Here is a 20,440-nt window from a genome sequence, read left to right on the forward strand (position 1 = left end):
TCCATGACGTAATATTCAGTAGACTTGAACGGTTTTTATATGACGTTTGATTAGGTGAACCATTGTCTGGAACAATAGGCTACAAAGTTTCTAAACTAGAAAAATGTTAAAAACGCATGGTAAAAATTGAATTTTCCTTATAACTAGACATTTATGCCCAAATGATTTTATTAATAACTGCATTAGTAGAATATAGAGTAGGCTAAAGAAGCAAAAAAACTCACAAGATTACCGGTACCAATAACCAACAGGTTTTTGAATCCTAGGCTACCCGTGAAGAAATGTAGCCAAACAAGCTAGTGAATAAGCTTACCTCTGCTCACCAATTGTGCTCTTTTACCGTTACTTTTTGCAAATGTTGAATCAAAATTTATCATTCTATCTAAATTGCAATAGGCTACCACATGCAACAGTTTCCAAAATCGGTGATAATACATTTTACAGTTATTGGAAAATATGAAATATCAATGTACGGTATCTCATAAATTATAACAATTATGTAAAGTTTGTAAATTGAAGAGGTCAAAACATCATGGTAAGATTGATTTGCCCAAACAGCTGGACTTCTTTGCCTAAATTCGCGACGTTTTTTTTTCAGCGGAGGAGCGACCACCCCCCTTGCCCCCATTTCCTACGGCAATAGATGTAAAGCAGTCTGAATGGATTTGTGGACCTCAGAAATTATTGAAACCACTAGTTAAGAAAAAAGAACATCAAACGTTCCAAACAACACAACACGTAACTAGAGTAGCCTACAGCAGAATCGTGCTTGAATACGAAATGATACCATTGAAAGCCCTTCCATATGCGCAAACCGGCAATTTGTAAATTTGCCGTTATACGTCGCTGCTGCTTAGCTATTTTGAATTAGTTACCGTGAACGCTAAAACGAATGACGATCCAGCTGCCTGGCTGGATCGAAAATGTTTTTTTGAGCCTCATAATACTTTTCTGTGAAAGGTAAATATTGAATGGAATAAGTATGGTTGTTACGGCCAATCTCTGTACAAATCAAACGTCATATAAAACCGTTCAAGTCTACTGAATATTACGTCATGGAAGTTGCTAGAAAATGTGCCAAAATTGCACCATCGTTCATAGACTTGTGTCAAACTTGTTTGGACTTGTTTGGGCCTGTTTAAACAGGAAATATTACATCAGCTTTAAACACCTGTTGGAATGACTTCATAATTGTCTTTCATTTATTGCGTCACAGTTACTTTCTACGTGAATTTGAGATATTGATATCTATTCTGGTCATTCGTAAAATGATTGTTTGAAAGTTGGCCGCACATTTAACTGTTGGCTTAGTGCTTGCTAGCTGGACAAAGGTTCCGTCTTTTATCCAAGTAATTTGTATTGTAGTGACAGTTTTTAGGTGTACGGCGTTGCACCAGTCATTTCGATAGCCTCGGGCTAATTTTACTGGAATACACTTTTGAATAGACGTTTCGAAAGTGTGTTTATTTTTGGGTCATTGCATGCAGACGAACGGATTTGGGAATCTTACGTTACAATTTTCCCACGAAGAGATTATGGTTTACCGCTGTGACCAATGGTAAAACATATGCTACTACCCTCTTACTGCTGTTTTGTTCTTGGTAAGATGCGATATATTACATGAAAATATCAGTCTTTGATGTGATTGAGATAAAGTACGGTAGCCTACCTTGTTTTGACAGCAATATCAGGACATGCTCAAAAATTGTGAGTTAGGCGATAGACATACTGTTGCACATGAGGTATTTACATTGATTTTTATTTCTTTTTTTGCCATATCGTCTGAGTGAGTTCTTATGAACTTTCACAATTTTAATAATATATAACAAATTGATATTGGCAGAAACATTAGGTCTACTACTTTTTTCCCACAACTCTTGAAAGTTTTTGTCAAGTCCATATCGAAAGTAGCACTGACTCTGCAGATGCTATTAATGTACTTCCAGATTTTAATTTAATGACAGGACTAAATGGACACAGGTAAAGATTGACAATATTAATTAGCCACAACAAGAGATGTATTTATGGTATACATTGGTTGTGTTTTTATTTCCATGTTGCAAAATAACGTAGTTCAGTTCAGTTGTTTTGCATTCATCAAATGCTGGAATTTGCACAACGATCTAACCTCTTAGTGTAATTTATTAAGAATCGATTTCGCTACAATAATAGCTTCGGTTCTTCAACAGTTTTAATGATTCTGTGAAAAGGATTCTTCCCTTTGGTATTGGTAGGCTGCAGTGCTATATTTGTATATATTCAATAATAATCCTTTAACTGTACCTGCATCTGTGTAAATATTGTATTAACATAAAGAAAAAATCAATTCATTGCATAAACTGTTTCATTGCATAAGATTTTTAAATTTAAACATTAACATACCGTAATTTGGTTTGATAATCGCATATTTTGGTAAACTTATAAAGAAGTTTGAAAAATCACTTATATGTGATTATCTGGTTTCAGCTGTATATTGATATAATCAAAGTCTTTTGTGTTTTTTCTTTTCAGTCACAAGATGAGGTTCTTGGTGACTGGCGGTTGTGGTTACTTTGGCTTTAGACTAGCTCAATCTCTTTATTGTCTTGGTGCTCATGTGAAATTGCTTGATTTGGAACTTTCTTTAAATATAGAAAAACAGTTGGACAATCGATTAACATTTTTTAAAGTAAGTAGGATTTATATCAAAACACATTATTTTTAAAAGTTTTGGTTGTTGTGTAATGTATAGGCCTATGCTAATTAACTATCTCACTATATAACAGCAATTGCAGTATAGCCTGCTATGTCTAGAACTTTTAACTGGTGTTTGTCAGTCAGTCAGTTCATTTATTTGTCACAAACACAAACATGAAAAGAATACAAAGTATATTATATACAATAATCGGTTGTGGGTCATATGACGAGGAGACTGCGAAAAGACCAAACGGTCATCTAGTCAGCAGCCACCTCAAGCTAGGTGATGTAGGCCTAAATAACATATACGTATACAGTAAATACACAAACACATATACAAAAAAATCAAGCATTTGGTGATACAGATACACATGTTTTCATTATGCAAAAAAAGAGAGAAAAAAAAAAAAGCAAACAAACTAAGCAGGTTTACCATGCTGCTGAATGAATTAATTGTGAGTGGAGTTTAAGAGATATTAATCGACAATTTTAATCAGTAAAAAAGATAAAAAGCAACATATATATACCAAAGAGATGAGCAAATAGAATAGAATAATGTAATTATATAGACAAAACAGTTATTATTCAACAGTGTCGTTTAAATCAAGAAGGTAGTGTTTAAAGTTTCTTTTAAAAGAAGTTGGAGAAAGACCTTTGAGATCACCTGGGACCTCATGCAACACTTTAGGACCCCTTATTAACATCTGCCTTTTACCTAATTCAGTACGCACCCTTGAAACAAAATAGTTACTGCTGGATGATTGGCGCGTATTGTGTGAGTGGCATTCAGATAGTCTGTGGAAGATATTACATTCCGTTTCTGGTAATAGATTTAAATGGACTCTGTGCATGTATTTTGCTATCTCCAGTTTATAAATTTCTTGTATATTTAACAGCTGTAGTTTTTGGAAGAGTTGCAATGTGTGAGCTGTATAGTTGCTGAATGTCATGGTTCTAACAACTCTTTTATGCAGTTTGGAATGCTAATGTTTTTATTGAAACTGTTCAGCTGTTCTGCAAGCAACTCATTAGTATTAAACAATGTGTTTGAAGAATTATTGTGAAAATAGTGCCATGAAACTACATCAAAATTTCTTGTGTTGCATGACCATTTATTAAAAAAAGGACCTACATGGAATGAAAAATACCCAAATGTAACTGTGATCGATAAACTGTTTGTTTGATGAACTAGGAAGTTTGAAAGTGTATAATATTATATAGACTACATGATGTAACAATACACCATTGTTCTGACTCTCTGAGTTTTCTTGGCACAATAACGAAGATTTGCTGTCTCCACTACCTAGAATTATGTGCAGCTTTGTGCTCAACTAGTTTGAATACTACACTGAAAAAACTAAAAACTAAATACACATTGTGTACATGCATTACATAGTTATTCATATTTTTTGCTAGGTTGTAGTGTAATTTATGGTTTTGTTGGGTTGGAGATCTAAGACATTTTCAACTTGGACTAAACCACTGGACTATGCTCTGAATTTTTCAGGGAGATATTTGTCATCTTTCGTCTTTGTTAAACGCCTTGGTTGATGTCGACTGTGTCTTTCATGTTGCCTCTTTTGGGCTCAGTGGATCTGATCAGGTTAGTATCTACATTTGTATTTTGTTTGTTTCCTAGCTTATGCTCAGTGTTTAAAGATTTATCATACATTTTACAATATGTTGGTAGGAAGGTGAAACTGGCAATTTTTATCTCCACCTTCAAGCCTGTGACTATGTCTCTTGCTAAGGAATAGCCATATACTCTTGAGCATTTAAATTAATTCTTTTTATGTGTCATGCAGCTCTTCTCATTACTTGACCAATGACCATGCAGTTAGTAGCGTTGGCAAATTGGTCCAAGGGCTACTTTTGTTCCCTAGCCCAAAATAAATATAGGAGTCTAAAATCTTTCCAGGGGACTGAGAAAGTTAAAGAAAATGTTGCACTATAGTTTTGTTATGGTCTTTTTTTAGCAATGTCTTGTTTTGGGAGCCTGAGAATTTCATTGGTACCGCTTGCCAGGTCCACCGGTTCAATATAGGCTCTCAGCGAGCCTGCATGCAGTAGTTGTGTAACAAGTTTAAGTTTGTGAAAATAATACTTTAAAATTAGTTTAATTGGGCATCATAACAAGAATTGTTTGCAGATGCATTGTTACTATTAATATTGCATATATTCTACATTACATTTTTTGCCACAATATTGTAGAAATATAATATAATACAATATATACCATTGAAAATACTGTAGCGCATCAATAATTTTTCAGCTTTGTAAGAAATTAACTGAAGAAGTCAACGTGAATGGCACGAAAAATGTCATAACTGGTATGTTGTTTACTGATTTGCTAGCACACAACATTATCGTTGAACTGTGTTTATTTGTGACTGTACATGAAAGGTTTGTTCGGTTTTCATTTAGTATAAGCACTTGAACACTTATTCGTGCATAAAATGGCATAAATTGAACACTTACTCAATTACTCATTTTAGACTAGTTAGACGCTGAAAAGTCCACAAACGGTACCTGAGAAGAAAACTATTGAAAGCGCATTAGCTTATTACATTTATTTCATACTTTAATGGTTGACAAATAAAACCTAACAACCAGACAACACATTTTACAAACCTAACAACACCTAACAACACAAACCTAACAACACATTTAACACAATAACATGAAAATAAACTAAAAATTACAAACATTTTTCGCCCATACTCATGTTAGCCCCTTTCAAGTAACCAACTGACTGATGTTCTTCATAAATTGAAATTACAGAAACTGATCTACATAAACAAAAATCGGAAAAAGAAACGCATAAGAATGAAACGGCAAGGCGGAGAGGCAAAATCACATGACGCTTGCCTGGGAAAAACATAAATCAGTGACATTCAGCAGATACGGTAGAGGCGCCTGCGGCAAACAGCTGCCTATTGAGGCGAGGATTGCAATATTTTATGAGCAAAGCCTCATGGATTTTTCAAATCTCGATCAAATTCCGTGAAGCATTTACGGGCAATTCTAAAAGACTCAAAGACTAAAAGATGGTTTATTGTTTGAACAAGTTTGACAATCCAGTGTATGATCTTTAAAGGCACTTTTTCTGTTGAGAGCAGTTAAATCCAAATACTTCCTCACTCTTGTGGCCAAATGTCGCGTGGACATACCAATGTATGTACAGTCCGCGTCGTACGAACAAGTGAACTTGTTCACGACATTTAAACACAGAACTTGAAAAAGGGCTAACATGAGTATGGGCGAAAACGTTTGTAATTTTTAGTTTATTGTGATGTTATTATGTTAAATGTCGTCTGGTTGTTAGGTTTTATTTGTCTATGGTTAAAAAAATCAGCTCTCTACCAAAATTGCACTTTAATGGTTGTGTATTAAATTGAAAGCTCAACAGCTAAGTATAAAGTTTGTTAGTAACAAAATGACACAATCACATAAATTTTATGCGTTTTAATGTTAAAAAATGTTGATTTTCATGTAAGCATGCCAAGAAGCAGGAGTGGAAAAGCTGGTCTATACAAGCAGTTACAATGTTGTATTCGAAGGCGATCCTATCGTGTGGGGCGATGAAAGCATGCCGTATGCTGATCCAGACAAGGTATTTTTTGGTGGTTTATTATGGTGCAACTAATGTGTTTAAATAACTACGTGAAACTTTACACGTAATTGATAGTTTTCGATTTGTCATTGTCCAAAAAAAATAAAAATGTCTCAAAATGTAATGTCTGCGGAGTTTCATTTTTAAAGATTTTTGTAGTTTTAAAACGAGATTTCTTGATTAATCTTGTGAGTTGGTGTTTCTTAAATACATTGCATTTGAAGTTAGTCTTGTCGTCGTGTGAGCCTCTGGGGCCGAAGGTCTATCCTTTTACCACCCCAGATTCACCATGTTCCCGGACTACGCTGGAAGGCTACTAGAGAGCAGCCAGTCTTTTGGTTCATCATTTAAGACACGCAAACCTTCCACTCCATGCGGTGGCTTGAAGATGGTACAATCGTTGATGATGTGGTCTGCGGTCTGTTCTTCAGCACCACATCCACAAGCAGAGAGAGAAGCCATTTCTCATTGGTGCATGGTTGAGCGGAAAAGCCTGACGCCCGTACGGAGACGGTTGAGGCGCACCCACGCTTGTTTTTGTAATGTCAGGCCGCTGGGACGGGTGTCGGTATCGGGGATGAACGAATGGAGTCTGGTGGGCGGTGGCGTTTGACTTCCATTGAGAGTTCCATTTGTGGTCAGCTCAATTAGCTGCAGAAATGTTTTGTCCATCAGCTTTGTTGATCAGAAGTTGGTTGGTTTTTAATCTTATTCTCGGACTGACAAAACCTTGTTTAGGTTATTCCTGGTAGTTTCGCATACTTGTAGAAACGTTTGACACAGGGCTGGTTACCGAGATTGGCAGAGTGAAGTTTTCCGATTGTTGAAGTTTTGTTGATTGTGGATAATAATTATTCCTCCATTAGGTGCCGCTGAATGTGGAGAGCAGTTCTTGAAAATGCGTTGCTTAAATGCTTAAGCGTATAAAGCCGTATATCCCGAGAGTCGAACCAGCGCCGCTTGCGAGTCGGGTGCGTAACCACTGAGCTAACGGGACGGACATTGAGTGGCTGGCACGAGTGGGTGTCTTGATTTCAGTCAACGATGGTGCTCTTTTGGAGGAGCAGAGATCTTGGAATGAAGAAAATGGTTGAGGTCCAATGCTCGTCGTCCGAGAGACAGAGCGGCTTCTTCGCGACAAAGCTCAGCAGGTTGGATGTCAGCAAGAATGAGAAGATTGTTCAACGGTATTGACGCAGGCGCAGACCGTTGTTAATGGCACTGTCGATGTTGTGGCAGTGAGCAGCATGGCACCAATCAGGTGCACAGTATTCTAATGAGGAGTAGACAAGGGCGAGGGCTGCTATACGCAAAGTGTCATCACTCGCTCCTCAGCTGGAGCCTGCCAAGCGCTTGAACACGCGATGAGAGTTTCTTGTGTGGTGACACCAAATGGGGGCAGTACATGAGCGATCTATCTAATGTTACCCCGAGGTATTTTGGTTCGGGGCAGAAGGACAGTGATTTTCCGTTGTTCAGGACATTCAGCTCACGATCAGCTTCCGGTTATATAGATAGAAAGCTGCTGCCACAGTTTTGGTTGGTTTCGCTGAGTTTCAATCGCCATTTCTGGAGATATGCTGAGTGGGTTTTTGTGAGAAGACACAAATTTGTGCTGCCGCCATACCAATGCATCTATACAGTTCAATTCACCACGCCATAGCTCTCAGAAGGGCTGAAGACATTTCTTTCTAGAGCAGCATACTGTTCATAATCATGAAAGAAATCAAGGGCTATATTGGAAGGGGCACCGCTTCGCAATTGACGGCATGTCTTTAGTGGTGTCGAACCGGCTCTTGAGCGGTATCGAACCATGGCTATCACCACTTGGCTACACGTCTATCCAGTTATGGGTTTGTCTTTTGATCAATGGATGTACAGCGAGATAACGACCTGAAACATCACCAAATTACAAGCGTTGGCTTACTTTTTAGTGCCAGTATTTTGCCTTTTTCGTTCGTGATAATCCATGATATTGCTGATTGATTAAACCAAAGTTTTCGTTGCAGCTGGTCGACTTTTATTCAAAAACCAAGCAGAAAGCAGACCAGCTTGTTCTGAAAGCTAATGAGACCCATACACATGGTAAAATTTTATCATTTTTTTTCTTTAAGTTTTACATTTATTGTGAATTATCGTTTTCTATTTTTATACCTCAGATTGTACTGTACTGACTCAACATGCGGTGATCATCAAGTGGGGAGCGGTAAAAAAAAAATTGAATTTCCAAAAAGAGTTGTTCTAAAATAGTGGCCTAGACGTAAAAAACATGTCTTATTATATTTTTGGGCAGTTGCCTCCAACAAAAGCGGGAAAAGCCATAAAATTGATATAACTTGTGAACCGTAGGTAATGGAAACCTGATTTTTGGCTCTACGGATTCAGAAAAATTATGTTCCTATTTCCTTTAAGAAAGAATTATCATCTAAAGCCAAATGTTTTTTTGTAAATGTGGAAAAATATATATCATATAGTTTCTCTCCTATCATGCAGTTTCTCTCTTTAACACGCTTTAAGGAAAATAATCAACAATCTTTGACGCATCTCTAAAAGTAAAGCAAATTACATTTCGTGATTTTGTAAATGACGTGTTAGTAAATACGATACGACTTTCATTTTGTTATTTTCCACAAGTGATGTTTGAAACTTGGGCGTTGATGCGACAGTTTCAACACCTTGCCTATGCAGAGGTGAGACGGTTGATAGAAATCGGCATTCTTTTTGTTAGCAACTTTCGTGTCAGTAAAAGAGTACCGTTATATTATTGCTGTTTCGTGTCCGTGCGAAATACATATCAAAATAATGCATACCTATCCGTCGTATCTAAACGTGCATTGACAAACTGTTTTCCCGTGTTTACGTTGGTAGGTAGTATGTCAAACTGCCAATGTCCGTGTTATTATGCAGGGTCTTTTAAAACGCTATAATCCGCTACTGTTCTATCATGTTTTTTTGGGTGGGTTGAACATATCGCTAGATCAGTAATGTTGTGGCCTAGGAGTCACGGAAAAACTTCTGGTAGGTCACGAAAACGTATTATCACGTCCCTGATTGAGTATTTGCTTCATAAATATCACCCCTAGTGGTTTTGCTAAATTAGATACTATAATTATTTAATATTCATCTACAATTGTTTATGTACCTTTTGCCAGTGCGTTGGATTAAACTATTGTACTTTTGTAACGTTTCAACGCTCAGTAGTACTTAAGTTAAGACGACTGGATATAATGTTGGGTAATGTGACATCCATGATGAAAACGCTGCAAACATCAACAACAAAGATATTCAAAAGAATTGTAGTAGTTTTTTCATCATTAGGCCTGGTTTTGTGTCTGCCGTTGAATATAAAAATAAACCACTACGGCTGGTATTTAAAGTAGCCAATTTTTACGAGATAAAACCCTAAAAATGGCCACAAGCATTATCTGTGTACGCCCTTGTGATCAATTATAAACTATGTGGCAACCGTGTTGCTGTTCCGAAAATATTCGCAGATGGCATTGAATCACAGTTGGACAGCACTGACTTATACTCAACTGAACAGGTGGAGGTTTACTGAGGACATGCTGCTTGAGACCAGCTGGGATATACGGCCCTGGAGAACGACGACATATTGAAAGGGTCACAGTAAGCGTTTGGTGTGGGTCGCTTACGTTTGTTTGTGTTTCAAAATGGATTTCGGAAGTTTCAAACTAAAATTTGTAGACGTAGTGTGTATAGCATCCTGCTTCAAAAAGACATTTCAAAGTCAATGTCGTCTTAGATTTCATACAGTAACTTTGGCCTGGCACGCTAAAAACCACAAGCACATACGAGAAAAGAACAAAACTAAGTTACGATGGGAAAGCAACTTGCTAAAGGTTAATAAGGGAAAAAATGCAAATTGTTGAGACTGATTGGAGTGGTTGCATTAGTGCTAGACTGATTTCGCACAAAGAGTTGATTCTTGTTTATCCTTGAGAGCATATCACGGCACATAAACAGAATAAATTTGCTGTTGCTTAATAACGTGTTTCAAGATGAAACGACGTATTTACAATTATTGTGTTGGCAAGTGGCAGTTGTTGCAACCTGGCACGTATCATCATCATGTAATAAAAGGGTCACTTGATCAAAAACACTGGACAATTTGAACAAAAAGATGAGGAAAATACACTGAAAGATATTGTTTTGTAACATTTGGCTCGCATGGAAATGTTGTATAAAGCTCTTTACTCTTAAAGGTTGAATTAACCAGGTATGTATAGATTACTTCCACCACAATCCTATTTTTTCTAATTCATTCCTGAATGGAATTGCTGTCTGCTTAAAGGATTACTTTTATAAAGGTGCTCTATCTCTCAATTGGTCGCCTCTGTGTTGATGAAACGGTCCAAATTGTTTACAAATGGTTTAATAGCTTTTCCTTGTAAATGGTTTGTTAGACATTGTGAGGTACTCGTCGACCTCTTCTAAGTTATATCACAATAGAAGCGGTGGGTTATTCCCATGATTAGCTGTTGCCTGTACAGCAAGCCCAATTAACCATCGCAAATTTCTTTTTGTCCTATTTCGTTCTAGACAAACAAGAGCACTGTTGAATGCTTTTCTTTTTGATTGTTCGTCTTCCGTTCATGTTTGGACCAGCAAAATTGAAATTCGTTTTTCTGATTATTCCAATGGAACTGAATTTGGAATTTTATTTCTTGAAAACGCCTGAGCATATACGCCAACTCACAATTAAAATTTTTAAATTGAACACGAAATCTCGAGACCACGAAAAGACATCGGATATCGATCATTGACCGGAAATTTGACTCGTATAAGTCTGTTAAAAGTAGGCTAATCTGGGCAATTTGTTTTATTTTTAAACTTTTAAAGGGATACTAAAGGAAAAACCTGACTTGGCGATTTTCCACGTTCTTTGTGTTTAACATGCTACCATAAAACGATTTTCAATAAAATTTTGCCCCATTGCGGTCTGACCACTATTGTGGGCGTGCTTTTGTCAGAGCTTTCAAAATGAGATTGAGCCTGAGCAACGAAGCGTGCGACTGTGCAGTCTACGTCATAAAGGCTAGCAATCAACCAATCACGCAATAGTTGTTACTGCGGGCGATTTGACTGTAGGCTATGTATGTATTTACATCAAAACAGCACATTTTAACATCAAAACAGCAGACAGTTTGCTCAAAACATCAGATTGGTAACGTGGCTTTTGTTATTGCTGGCCTTTATGACGTATTCTCGAGCAGTGTTTGCACGTTTTGGTCATTTTGAAAAAAATGAAAATAAATGAAACTCTGGACTTTGGGCCTTGCCAGCGCCATTGAAAACAAATTTTTTTCGGTAATTGTTTTTGAAATGTATTCTTGAATGTTCAGTTTACTCATTTTAATGCTTAATTCCGGTTTGAAATTTTCCTTTAGTATGCCTTTAATTAATTTGAAATTTAACATAATCACTGTCATAATTGAGATGTCAGGATGCGTTCAACTTTTGGACCTGCAACTTTTGTGGTTGTGATAAGAAATTAATCATACGATTTTTCGACAATGGTGAAAGCTGGTACTGCTTTTTGCATTCATCAAATGCTGGCATTTGCACAAAGATCCAACTTCTTAGTGTAATCTATTAAGAATCGATTTCGCTATAGTAATAGCAACCTCACCTTATTCAAATAGATGAAATGGTGAAAGCTTTTTTTTAAATCTTTGAAGTTTCTGTTGAAAGGTTCACGGTAATTTACATCCTCTATAAAAACTTGGTGTAAAGTCATAGTTGAAAATCGTTTTGACATTTTGAATTCTTGGCAAAATAATGTTTGGCGAAGACAAAGCATAATCATCTATTTTTGAAAGTATTTTGATGGCAATATTTAGATCAACAAGGGCATTGAGTTAGCGTTTTGTTGTATTGACACTTCAACACTGCATCAAGCTTGTTCAATGATTTCCATAGTATCAATCAATCGTAGTATCAAATCAGTCGTATCCATAGTTACAAAGTGTTTCATTTGTCTAGGCTGTCTCATTTGTCTCATTTGTCATTCGGGTGAGTTGCTGTCTTTAATAGACAGCAACCAGTGCATCTTAACATTGATCTGCTGGCTGGGTAAATCACCCGAATGACAACGCTTTTGTTTGAAGGGCTACATCAATGGCCGCATGATGCTGATGCGAGTAGGAGACGCTGTTACCGATTGGGTGCATGTCGAAAACCTGATACAGGCCCATCTTCTCGCTTTGCAAGGCTTGTCGTTGGCTTCCGATCATATTGCAGTGAGTAATCGCTCGCTTTGTATTGTTTATGCTCCCGTTCATTAAATTAATCACTTTTTACACTGATTCAACCTCTGCAGACGTTGAATCAATGCGAAAATGGGCTCATTTGTTGACTGGATTAGCTGTTGTCACTTTTTGCATATTTTGCGGTGCTTTCTGTCATGTAGGTTTTGTTGCAAGGTTGACTTTACGCTTGCAATATACTTTTTTTTATCCCATCAACCTTTTAGCATGTACCTTTAATAGCTTGCAAGGTTTTGCCATAATTTTCTGTGCATTGGCTTGTTGGCATAACGTACATTACGCCACTGAACAAACCAGCAACAAAAAATTAAATCAGAATATTTTTTGATTTTTGACCCGACAGTAGCCTATTTTTCTGTTTAATGATTATATCGCAGTATGGTAACTTTTGAGTGTTTCATTTTCTGGTTGGAAATGTCGCTCATTTATGACGTTATGTGCTTCAATAAATTCCTTGATTTCGATTCTGACTTGAATGGCCTTGTTTACGTTTAAGATACGTTACCGTTCCATTTGTTCTCTGTACTCAAATGTGTTTTTCGTGACGTTATGTTTGTTTACAATATATTGCAGAGCAGCCTTCTTCAGGGGTTACTATTGGTCATTTGCAGGCTGTCAAATGTCAACCAGTTGCATGTTTAAATATCTGCCAAGGCAAAGATGGCTTAGATTTTCTGCTCTCTTTATCCCTTGACTAGTTTTTGAAGTCAAGTCATCTTTTTAACTACTTATTCCGACATCATTCCGCTGGGCTCTGTTAAAACTTATTTGTGTTGTAGCAATTAGTCTATACAAAAAAATATGCTCACGCTTTATCGATTCACATTTTCTGCATCAAACAGAAACATTAAATGTGAAACATGGAAACAGCTTGCATTATAAACAATTTTTTCATACAATTTGTATGTGAGACAATACATTTTTGGCATAGCCACTTGAGCGGAAAACGAACAGACGTTTACTTGCTTTTTTTCTTTAGCCAACCAAATCGCTTGTGCCGATTTCAGGTGCAAAGATATTACACCCGGTCACTAAACTCTATAAATTTAAGGTTCATCTTTCGTTGGAAAATTTACATTCGTTCACCCATAGTTAACGCTTATAGAAATATCCGCAGAATGTCCAAACAATGTTTTGAACATGTTTGCAGGCTTGGAGTTTGTATTTCCTCAGTTTCTTGATGTTTTGGAAATTGGTTTGACGTCATTGAAGGTTGAGCTTATTCATGAAGGGTCTTAAGGAGGTTTGACGCCACTACATGGCTTGATGGGGCGGAAGCACTCAATGGTTCATGCCATGATTGACAAAGTCGAGGAAACGTTGTTTAAATGAAGCCCTTGTGTGGTTTACTTCAGGATTTATGATGAAATATTGATTTTGACACTTGACCAACTGCATTAGCCTACTTTTTTAACGGGATCTATACATTCGCCATTGTTCACATCAATCAAAGCTTGCTTGTATGAAGCAAATTACCAAAGCAGTTTTCAAACTCACCTAGTCAACAGAATAGGTATTTTTCGCATTGATTCGAAGTCTCCAGGCGTTGAAAAAAGATAGTACTCGTTGTCTGTGTTTTGAAAACTACTTGTTTCTTTTAGAATTTTTTATTGTGTAGGCTGGAAAAGCTTACTTTGTGTCAGACAACAACCCGATAAAGGTGTACGATTTCCTTCAGCCTTTAGTAAGTTATATTTTGAAATACTTATACAGCTTTTATTTTTGACATGACGTGAATCATCTGCCGCGTAACCTGAAAGTTTATTGATTGAACTGCCTGATTTATTTGCCTCATCTACCGTTGCTCTGCTGACCACCGAACGTCGCAATTGCACACAAACGCACAGCTTCCTCACAAACAAAGCGTTCAGTTTCTGCTCTGATTTGCTTTTATTTCGTGTTTCGGTATCCAGTTGTTTCAAATACTTTTGCTACCTTTTCTTATTTTACGTTAAATCGCCAGCAATAATATGAAGTCACTTTCGGAGTATTGATGTAAACAAATCAAATCAAATATAGTTATTACTATCTGAAGCCTTTATGATGTAAACAATCATGTACTCTAGCTTTTAAATTTAATTTTTTTTATTTGCAATGCACTAAGCAAGCACTTTTTATTACATTTTTCGATGGTTTGATATAGCATTCTTAAAAGAATACTTATTACTTATCCTTTAAAAAAAAAGTGAAATCAAAAACGATTTGCCCCTAATTGCCGTTAACAAATGCGGCCATGATACTGTTGCAGATGCAGCAACTAATATGAGATATTCTTTCGCTTTCACTTTGCTTTCAGTTTCATCAATTGGATGCAACAGTGCCGAGGTGGAAGTGTCCATATTTTCTAATTTACTTTATCGGTAAGTTCTTGTGCACGATTAGTTTCCGCGGTGAGTCAGTAACTTTATGAATAAAAAATTAAGAATATGGTCGGAAAAAAATTGTTACATTTTCATAGCTCTTTTAATTAACATCGTAGTTATCAAAACTTTTATGATGCGTTTGTAAGGTGAGGAGGAATTCTTAACATAAACTTTGCTTGATTGAGAATCTCATAACTTTGACAAGGGAGTCATGTTTGTGTCATGCTGTGCGAATAAAAATTCAATCGCCATCTCCGCTTGAAGCAGATTGCGCATCAACATGGATCCATGACCATGAGTCACGGTTTTTAGCTAGCTCGCCCAGTGTCGTCAAATTGAGTTCGGTCCATGACTGGATGTTGTCATGCCATCGTCTTGGTGGTCTGCCCCTTTTTCTCTTTCTATTTGTTTCAGCCTACATCAATCCGAGGCTGCTGATTTAAACCCCTGGCCGTAACTGTCACATCAGTCCGGGGGTGCTGATGTGCCCTCCTGGTCGACGTGCGAGGACCCGGATGTAATATATTCTTAGTTGCGATGCCATTAGTTTGACATATTGATACCGTGAGATTTTAAAGGCCGTACTGCTTCCATGCTGGCTCACTGCAGGTTGGAAGAGAGTGATTAGTTTATGTCACTGTCATCAGGAGATTGTCTTACGGGGCTAGAGAGCTCTTTTGCCCTAGTCGGGGGGACTAGGTTTTGTCTGGCCTCTACCTTTCGATCAACCTCGCTTGGGTGGCCCTTCCAGGAGCAAATGCTCCCGCCAGTACAGTTCTAGAGGTCATTGAGGCACTGAAACTCTTTCACCACGTTAAAGTAGTAGTCCAAGAGAGACTACTACTTTCAAGATTCGTCTCTGGATTTAGTTATTTTCTTAACGAAGGCACGATGTTACTCCGCAAACGTTTAAATTAGTTGCCTTTTTTCTGGTTTGTTCAACCCATGTTGTTCAACCCAATTTCGATGACGATTTTTTTTTTATAAATTCTATGAACTTCCAGCTTTCATCACCGAATTGCTACATGATCTCATGAAGCCCTGGTGCGCGTTTCAACCGTTTTTAACCAGAAACGAGGTATGTTTTAGAAAACTAAAGTGTAAAATATTAACATACGTCCAACAGCTATACGTCCTTGCAACTGTTCTAATTAATAGCTCAAGACCAATATAATTAATTTATACGCTTAGATTTTGTATGTATTTTCTTGATAGGTTATGAAAATGTCTTTGGATCATTATCATTCGATGGACAATGCGATGAAAGAATTAGGGTACAGGCCAAGGAGATACGACTTTGCGGACACGGTGGCACTGTATCTAAAAGAACAGAAAGTTTACAATCCGTGCACAGATCAAACCACGGGTACGTCACGTTTGACATGTAGGATCTAGACATACTTAAATTCCGAGATCTTTGAAAGTAAAAAGGATGATAGTGCATATGAAAAAACTGTTGTTTTATGGAAACACATGGTATTACATGCGAAGGAAAGGCTACTTTACAAACGACGCCACTCTGTCCACTTCTGGCTTGAATTCAATAGCCTACCTAGAAACAGTAGATAGCTGTCACCACGTGGCGATTTGCAACCACTAACTTTCTAGAATTCAGTTTCTGGTGTTTTTTTTGTGCATCACCTTTTCTACTGGGTAGCCGAGTGGTATGATCATCGGAATGATGGCACTCTTTCTTCATGTAACTTTTTTCATTTTTTCAGAGACCACTCAAAGTGAAGCCGAATGGTTCTGGATTGTGATGACTTCAACATGTGTTTTTGTTTTGCTAAGTATCTTCACCAAATGCGTTTTCAACGATGACATATTGCACTTGTTTTTCTAAAAAAATATTATTTGTAGCAAAGTATGTCTCGTATTATCGAGCATGACGTGGTTTCAAACCGCCGACTCTGTTGCAAGACCAATGCATTTTCTTTGCTTTCATCGTTTTAGTTTGCTAGGTATTGTTCTTAAATCAGATTGGGCATCTTTTAGTTGGTTTTAACTGTATTTTGATGACATTTGTAACACGAAAGTGTGGAAGAACGTAGGCTACAACGTTTTAATGCAGGCAGCTTGGTTTTAGAATGTTTGCCACGGCCGTCGGGCACAGTTTAATTTCAGTATACTGTAATTTACGACTCCTTTTGTGTGCATCAAAGTTTCATCACAGAATTTTAACCCTAGTTAGTTACAGAAGGTTCTTGCCAGACACTGACTCTTTCAAAAAACTATTTTAAAATATACACTTAAAACACTGTGTTTCCAACATTTACTGTGCCTTTTTAATGACGAGTTTGTAAACAACATTTCTGATATACCTCGATAGAAATAATAATTAATATACAGCTTGAGCTAAACGGATAAATTCATTTTAATCTTTTCTCTGTCAAGCCAGAAAATAAATGATATAATACAATTATGCGTAAACTCCAGTAAGTAAAGCGATGACTACCATCTCTGAAATCTAACTAGCTGAAATTTAACTTGAGGTATCAAATGCATGTTGTTTTGCCTTAAACAGATCTCAGCGTAAAAGAATTAATAAATGTAAATGCTAGTTTTTTTTTTTACTGAACGAAAATGCAAAATACGATTTCACGATAGCCTAGTATCAAAACTATGTTGTTTTTAGGCTATAAGCCTAGAACAACGTTACTTAGTTTTAAAAAGCATAAATACTGTAGGCTACCAACCTGAAAATGCACATGCACTGTACTAACAAGAAACCTGGACTAACTGTATATTCATTTACTGTTTGCTAACGTCGATATGAGTTTTTGAGCTTTTAAAATGTTATGATTAGGCTACTGTGTATTGTATTCAACTGTGCTTTCTTTATTACCTAACCTTTTGCCAACCTCATTACACAGTAACACACGCCATTTGCTTTTTGAAAATTAGTATAATTGCATTAGTTTGCCCATTGTCTTGATTACGCATTATCATTGCTCATTTTATCATTACCATGACATAGCACATCACCGTACTCATTACTTTAGGTGGAGCTCAAGTGCTGTTAGCTTGCCCTTTTTATTATGATCTCCATTGTTGAACAATATCTTGAGCCGACAGCATATGAGACATTCTATAATGTTGATGGGCGGCAAAGACAGATATTGTTGTCTTTGCTCAAACGTATTTTTTGCGATATTACATTGTTGTTTCAAGTATGTCTTCATTTTTGAAATCTTTTTAAAATCAAAGTTTTGGACTTACCTCCCATATTCTTTACTTGCACATTTTTATCTCAAGCGCTAGAGTATTTTTCTTATTTCAAGTGTGTTAGTTTACAAAGTGCATTTTGTTTATTGACAGCTCTTCAAAAGCAACTGAATAAGTTTGACGTCTGACGATTGATTGTCTGACGACAGATTGACGTCTGACGACATCGAATGACGACGTCGTCTGCATCGGGCGTCACTCGCCTCATATGCGTTAGTTTCAAAGTGACAACGATCACTTTGAAGTTATCTTGTGTTGTAACCAGTGTCATTGTTGGTTCTTCATTGCTTTCCGCATCATAGAATCAGTGCGATTGCATTGTGGATTACAGCTGAATGTGTTTTTATCGTATTGTAGGTCGGCTGCTCTGTTACTTTATCAATTTAACTTTATCTGATGTGGGCTATTTACTTAGTTTAATTTTCTGATCATGGTTTTTGCTGGTTTTGACTATTTTACCCCAAATAATAGGCTACAGTGCTTTCTCGATTATCCGGTGTAGTTGGGACAACCGTTTTAAAAAATTACCGGATAAGCATAAATAAACGGATAATTAAATTTTTATATTTAAGCTTAAAAAAAAACGGAAAAATAATATGTACTTTTATTGTAGGCTTACTGTAGCCCACAGCAGTGTTTTTCAACCTTTTATGAGCCACAGAACACATCATGGATTAAAATAATCTTGCGGAATAACAAACGAAATGTTATAATGATGCAATAAAATAAACAACGCAGTAACACTTTATTTTCAATTATTCTCAGGGCCTGTTAGACTGAGGCACAAAGTTGATGTTAGGGAAGGAATTGCAGAAAAGCAAACGCGTAGCAGTAGGCCCTAGCTCTTGTGATTTTCGACCGGTGTTCCATGGAACACTGGTCAAACTAATAAATTTCATGCGGAATATCTGACAATCTTTTACGGAACCCCGGTTGTATTTTTACAAACTTGTAAGTTATTCACAAAAAGGCAGAACAAGTTGAAGTGAAATATTGTTGTCGATTGCACTGCAGTAGTAGACTCACCTAAAGTAATGTTAAACGTCACCCAATTTATACTGAGAAAAGAATGTATAATTGAGGTAAAGAGTATAAAGCGCTGGTTTGATTGGAACGCCTGCGAACAATCAAGTCAGAAGTTTGCACCCTGGACACAAGAATATTACGCTAACTAACGTAAAACTAGAACAAAAATCACTGGTCTAAAGTATAAGTATTGATAGACGTTCGACACTAGTTGAAGACATTGTCCGCTTGAGTATGAGTTGCGACAGCCAGTAGATCTACTGAAGAATGAAACAACTTTAGTTTAGGAGAAGATTCACGTTTTTCAGCAGCTACCTCACGAAGTTGAACCAATGTGGAACTGTGGAAGTATTTGAAACTGTTGCTGATGTGCAAGTGCTGAAACTGTTGCTTCCGGCTGAAAACGGAGCCACGGTAGACATTGATCAAACATTCGCATTGCCTCTGCATGAGAAACAGGACATTGTGCTTTTTGCATTAAATGTTTTGCATTCTCATCTACATTCTCTTTATTCGTTAAGAAAGAGTTTTGAAGCCAATCGTTGAATATGACTGCTGTAAACCCAAGTATTTTTCTAGCTTCAATCAATCAATCATTTTATTTTTCGTCATTAACGCGTCCGGGACGAAAAAGATACTAACTACAAAAATCGATATAAACCTACCAGCACGTTAACGAACGGGAAAAGGTGGCAAAACCTTGAAAGGTTTAAAACGTGCCTGAATGAAAAATTATGTAGGCTAGTAGGCTACAGTATCAGTAGGCTAGTTAGCACGGCCACAAAACCCAAAAAAACAAATAGCAAAAAATAAAACAAAAACAGAGAAGCACACATGTAGCCTAATAAATGACAGCCTAATGAAAAGTGTTGTGGATTAAATTTGCCAGGTCCAATCTTGATGTGGATGAGCAGTTATAATAATAATAATAGGATGGAGAAAGAAAACCGGACATAAAAGAAACCCATCCTCAGGCAAAAGCCTGTTTCAATGTGGCCCAGGAGAGCAGGTGTTGAGCTCTTTCTATGGTTAGACTGCACATCACACAGTAGCCTAAGACGATTGAGGTTTGATATCCAGTTTAAGGTATTGTTTCTTGTCCTGGTGGGTGATGGAATGGATGAGCTGGTAGATGATGATGTCCTGATGGTGTTGTTGATGAAGCTCTCATCCCCCTTTGCGACGTGTCGTGTTGATTATGGAGTATTGCGTTTGCTGTTACTTCGATATTGCGTTTGCTTCGATACACA

At 37.0% G+C, this 20,440-nt stretch overlaps 1 protein-coding gene across 3 annotated transcripts; it reads left to right on the top strand.

The window, feature by feature from the left end:
- Positions 1-1,443: 1,443 nt before the first annotated feature.
- Positions 1,444-18,894, top strand: LOC145786664 (short-chain dehydrogenase/reductase family 42E member 1-like). Of its 3 annotated transcripts, none has more exons than XM_082598372.1 (13): positions 1,444-1,601; positions 2,512-2,668; positions 4,184-4,279; positions 4,949-5,006; positions 6,174-6,289; positions 8,299-8,374; positions 9,834-9,916; positions 12,418-12,549; positions 14,195-14,260; positions 14,873-14,936; positions 15,944-16,017; positions 16,155-16,305; positions 16,661-18,894. In XM_082598372.1, exons 2-13 carry the CDS (start codon positions 2,519-2,521, stop codon positions 16,780-16,782), a joined length of 1,188 nt encoding a protein of 395 aa, XP_082454498.1. In that variant the 5' UTR covers positions 1,444-1,601; positions 2,512-2,518; the 3' UTR covers positions 16,783-18,894. The 3 variants fall into 3 exon arrangements, with proteins under 3 accessions (XP_082454498.1, XP_082454496.1, XP_082454499.1); XM_082598370.1 differs by lacking the exon at positions 1,444-1,601 and adding an exon at positions 1,842-1,980; XM_082598373.1 differs by lacking the exons at positions 1,444-1,601; positions 12,418-12,549 and adding an exon at positions 1,842-1,980.
- The last annotated feature ends 1,546 nt before the right edge of the window (positions 18,895-20,440 follow it).

Source organism: Aplidium turbinatum, chromosome 17 (assembly GCF_918807975.1).
Source record: "Aplidium turbinatum chromosome 17, kaAplTurb1.1, whole genome shotgun sequence".
In the NCBI taxonomy this organism is placed as follows: Eukaryota; Metazoa; Chordata; class Ascidiacea; order Aplousobranchia; family Polyclinidae; genus Aplidium; species Aplidium turbinatum.

What these genes read in the sequence shown, in the direction of transcription:
- LOC145786664 (XM_082598370.1), top strand. Translation starts at nt 1,958, where the DNA reads ATGACAGGACTAAATGGACACAG. An exon ending in ATCGATTAACATTTTTTAAA is followed by an intron (nt 2,669 to 4,183) that starts GTAAGTAGGATT and finishes TGAATTTTTCAG; the next exon opens with GGAGATATTTGTCATCTTTC. An exon ending in ACGATTTCCTTCAGCCTTTA is followed by an intron (nt 14,261 to 14,872) that starts GTAAGTTATATT and finishes CTTTGCTTTCAG; the next exon opens with TTTCATCAATTGGATGCAAC.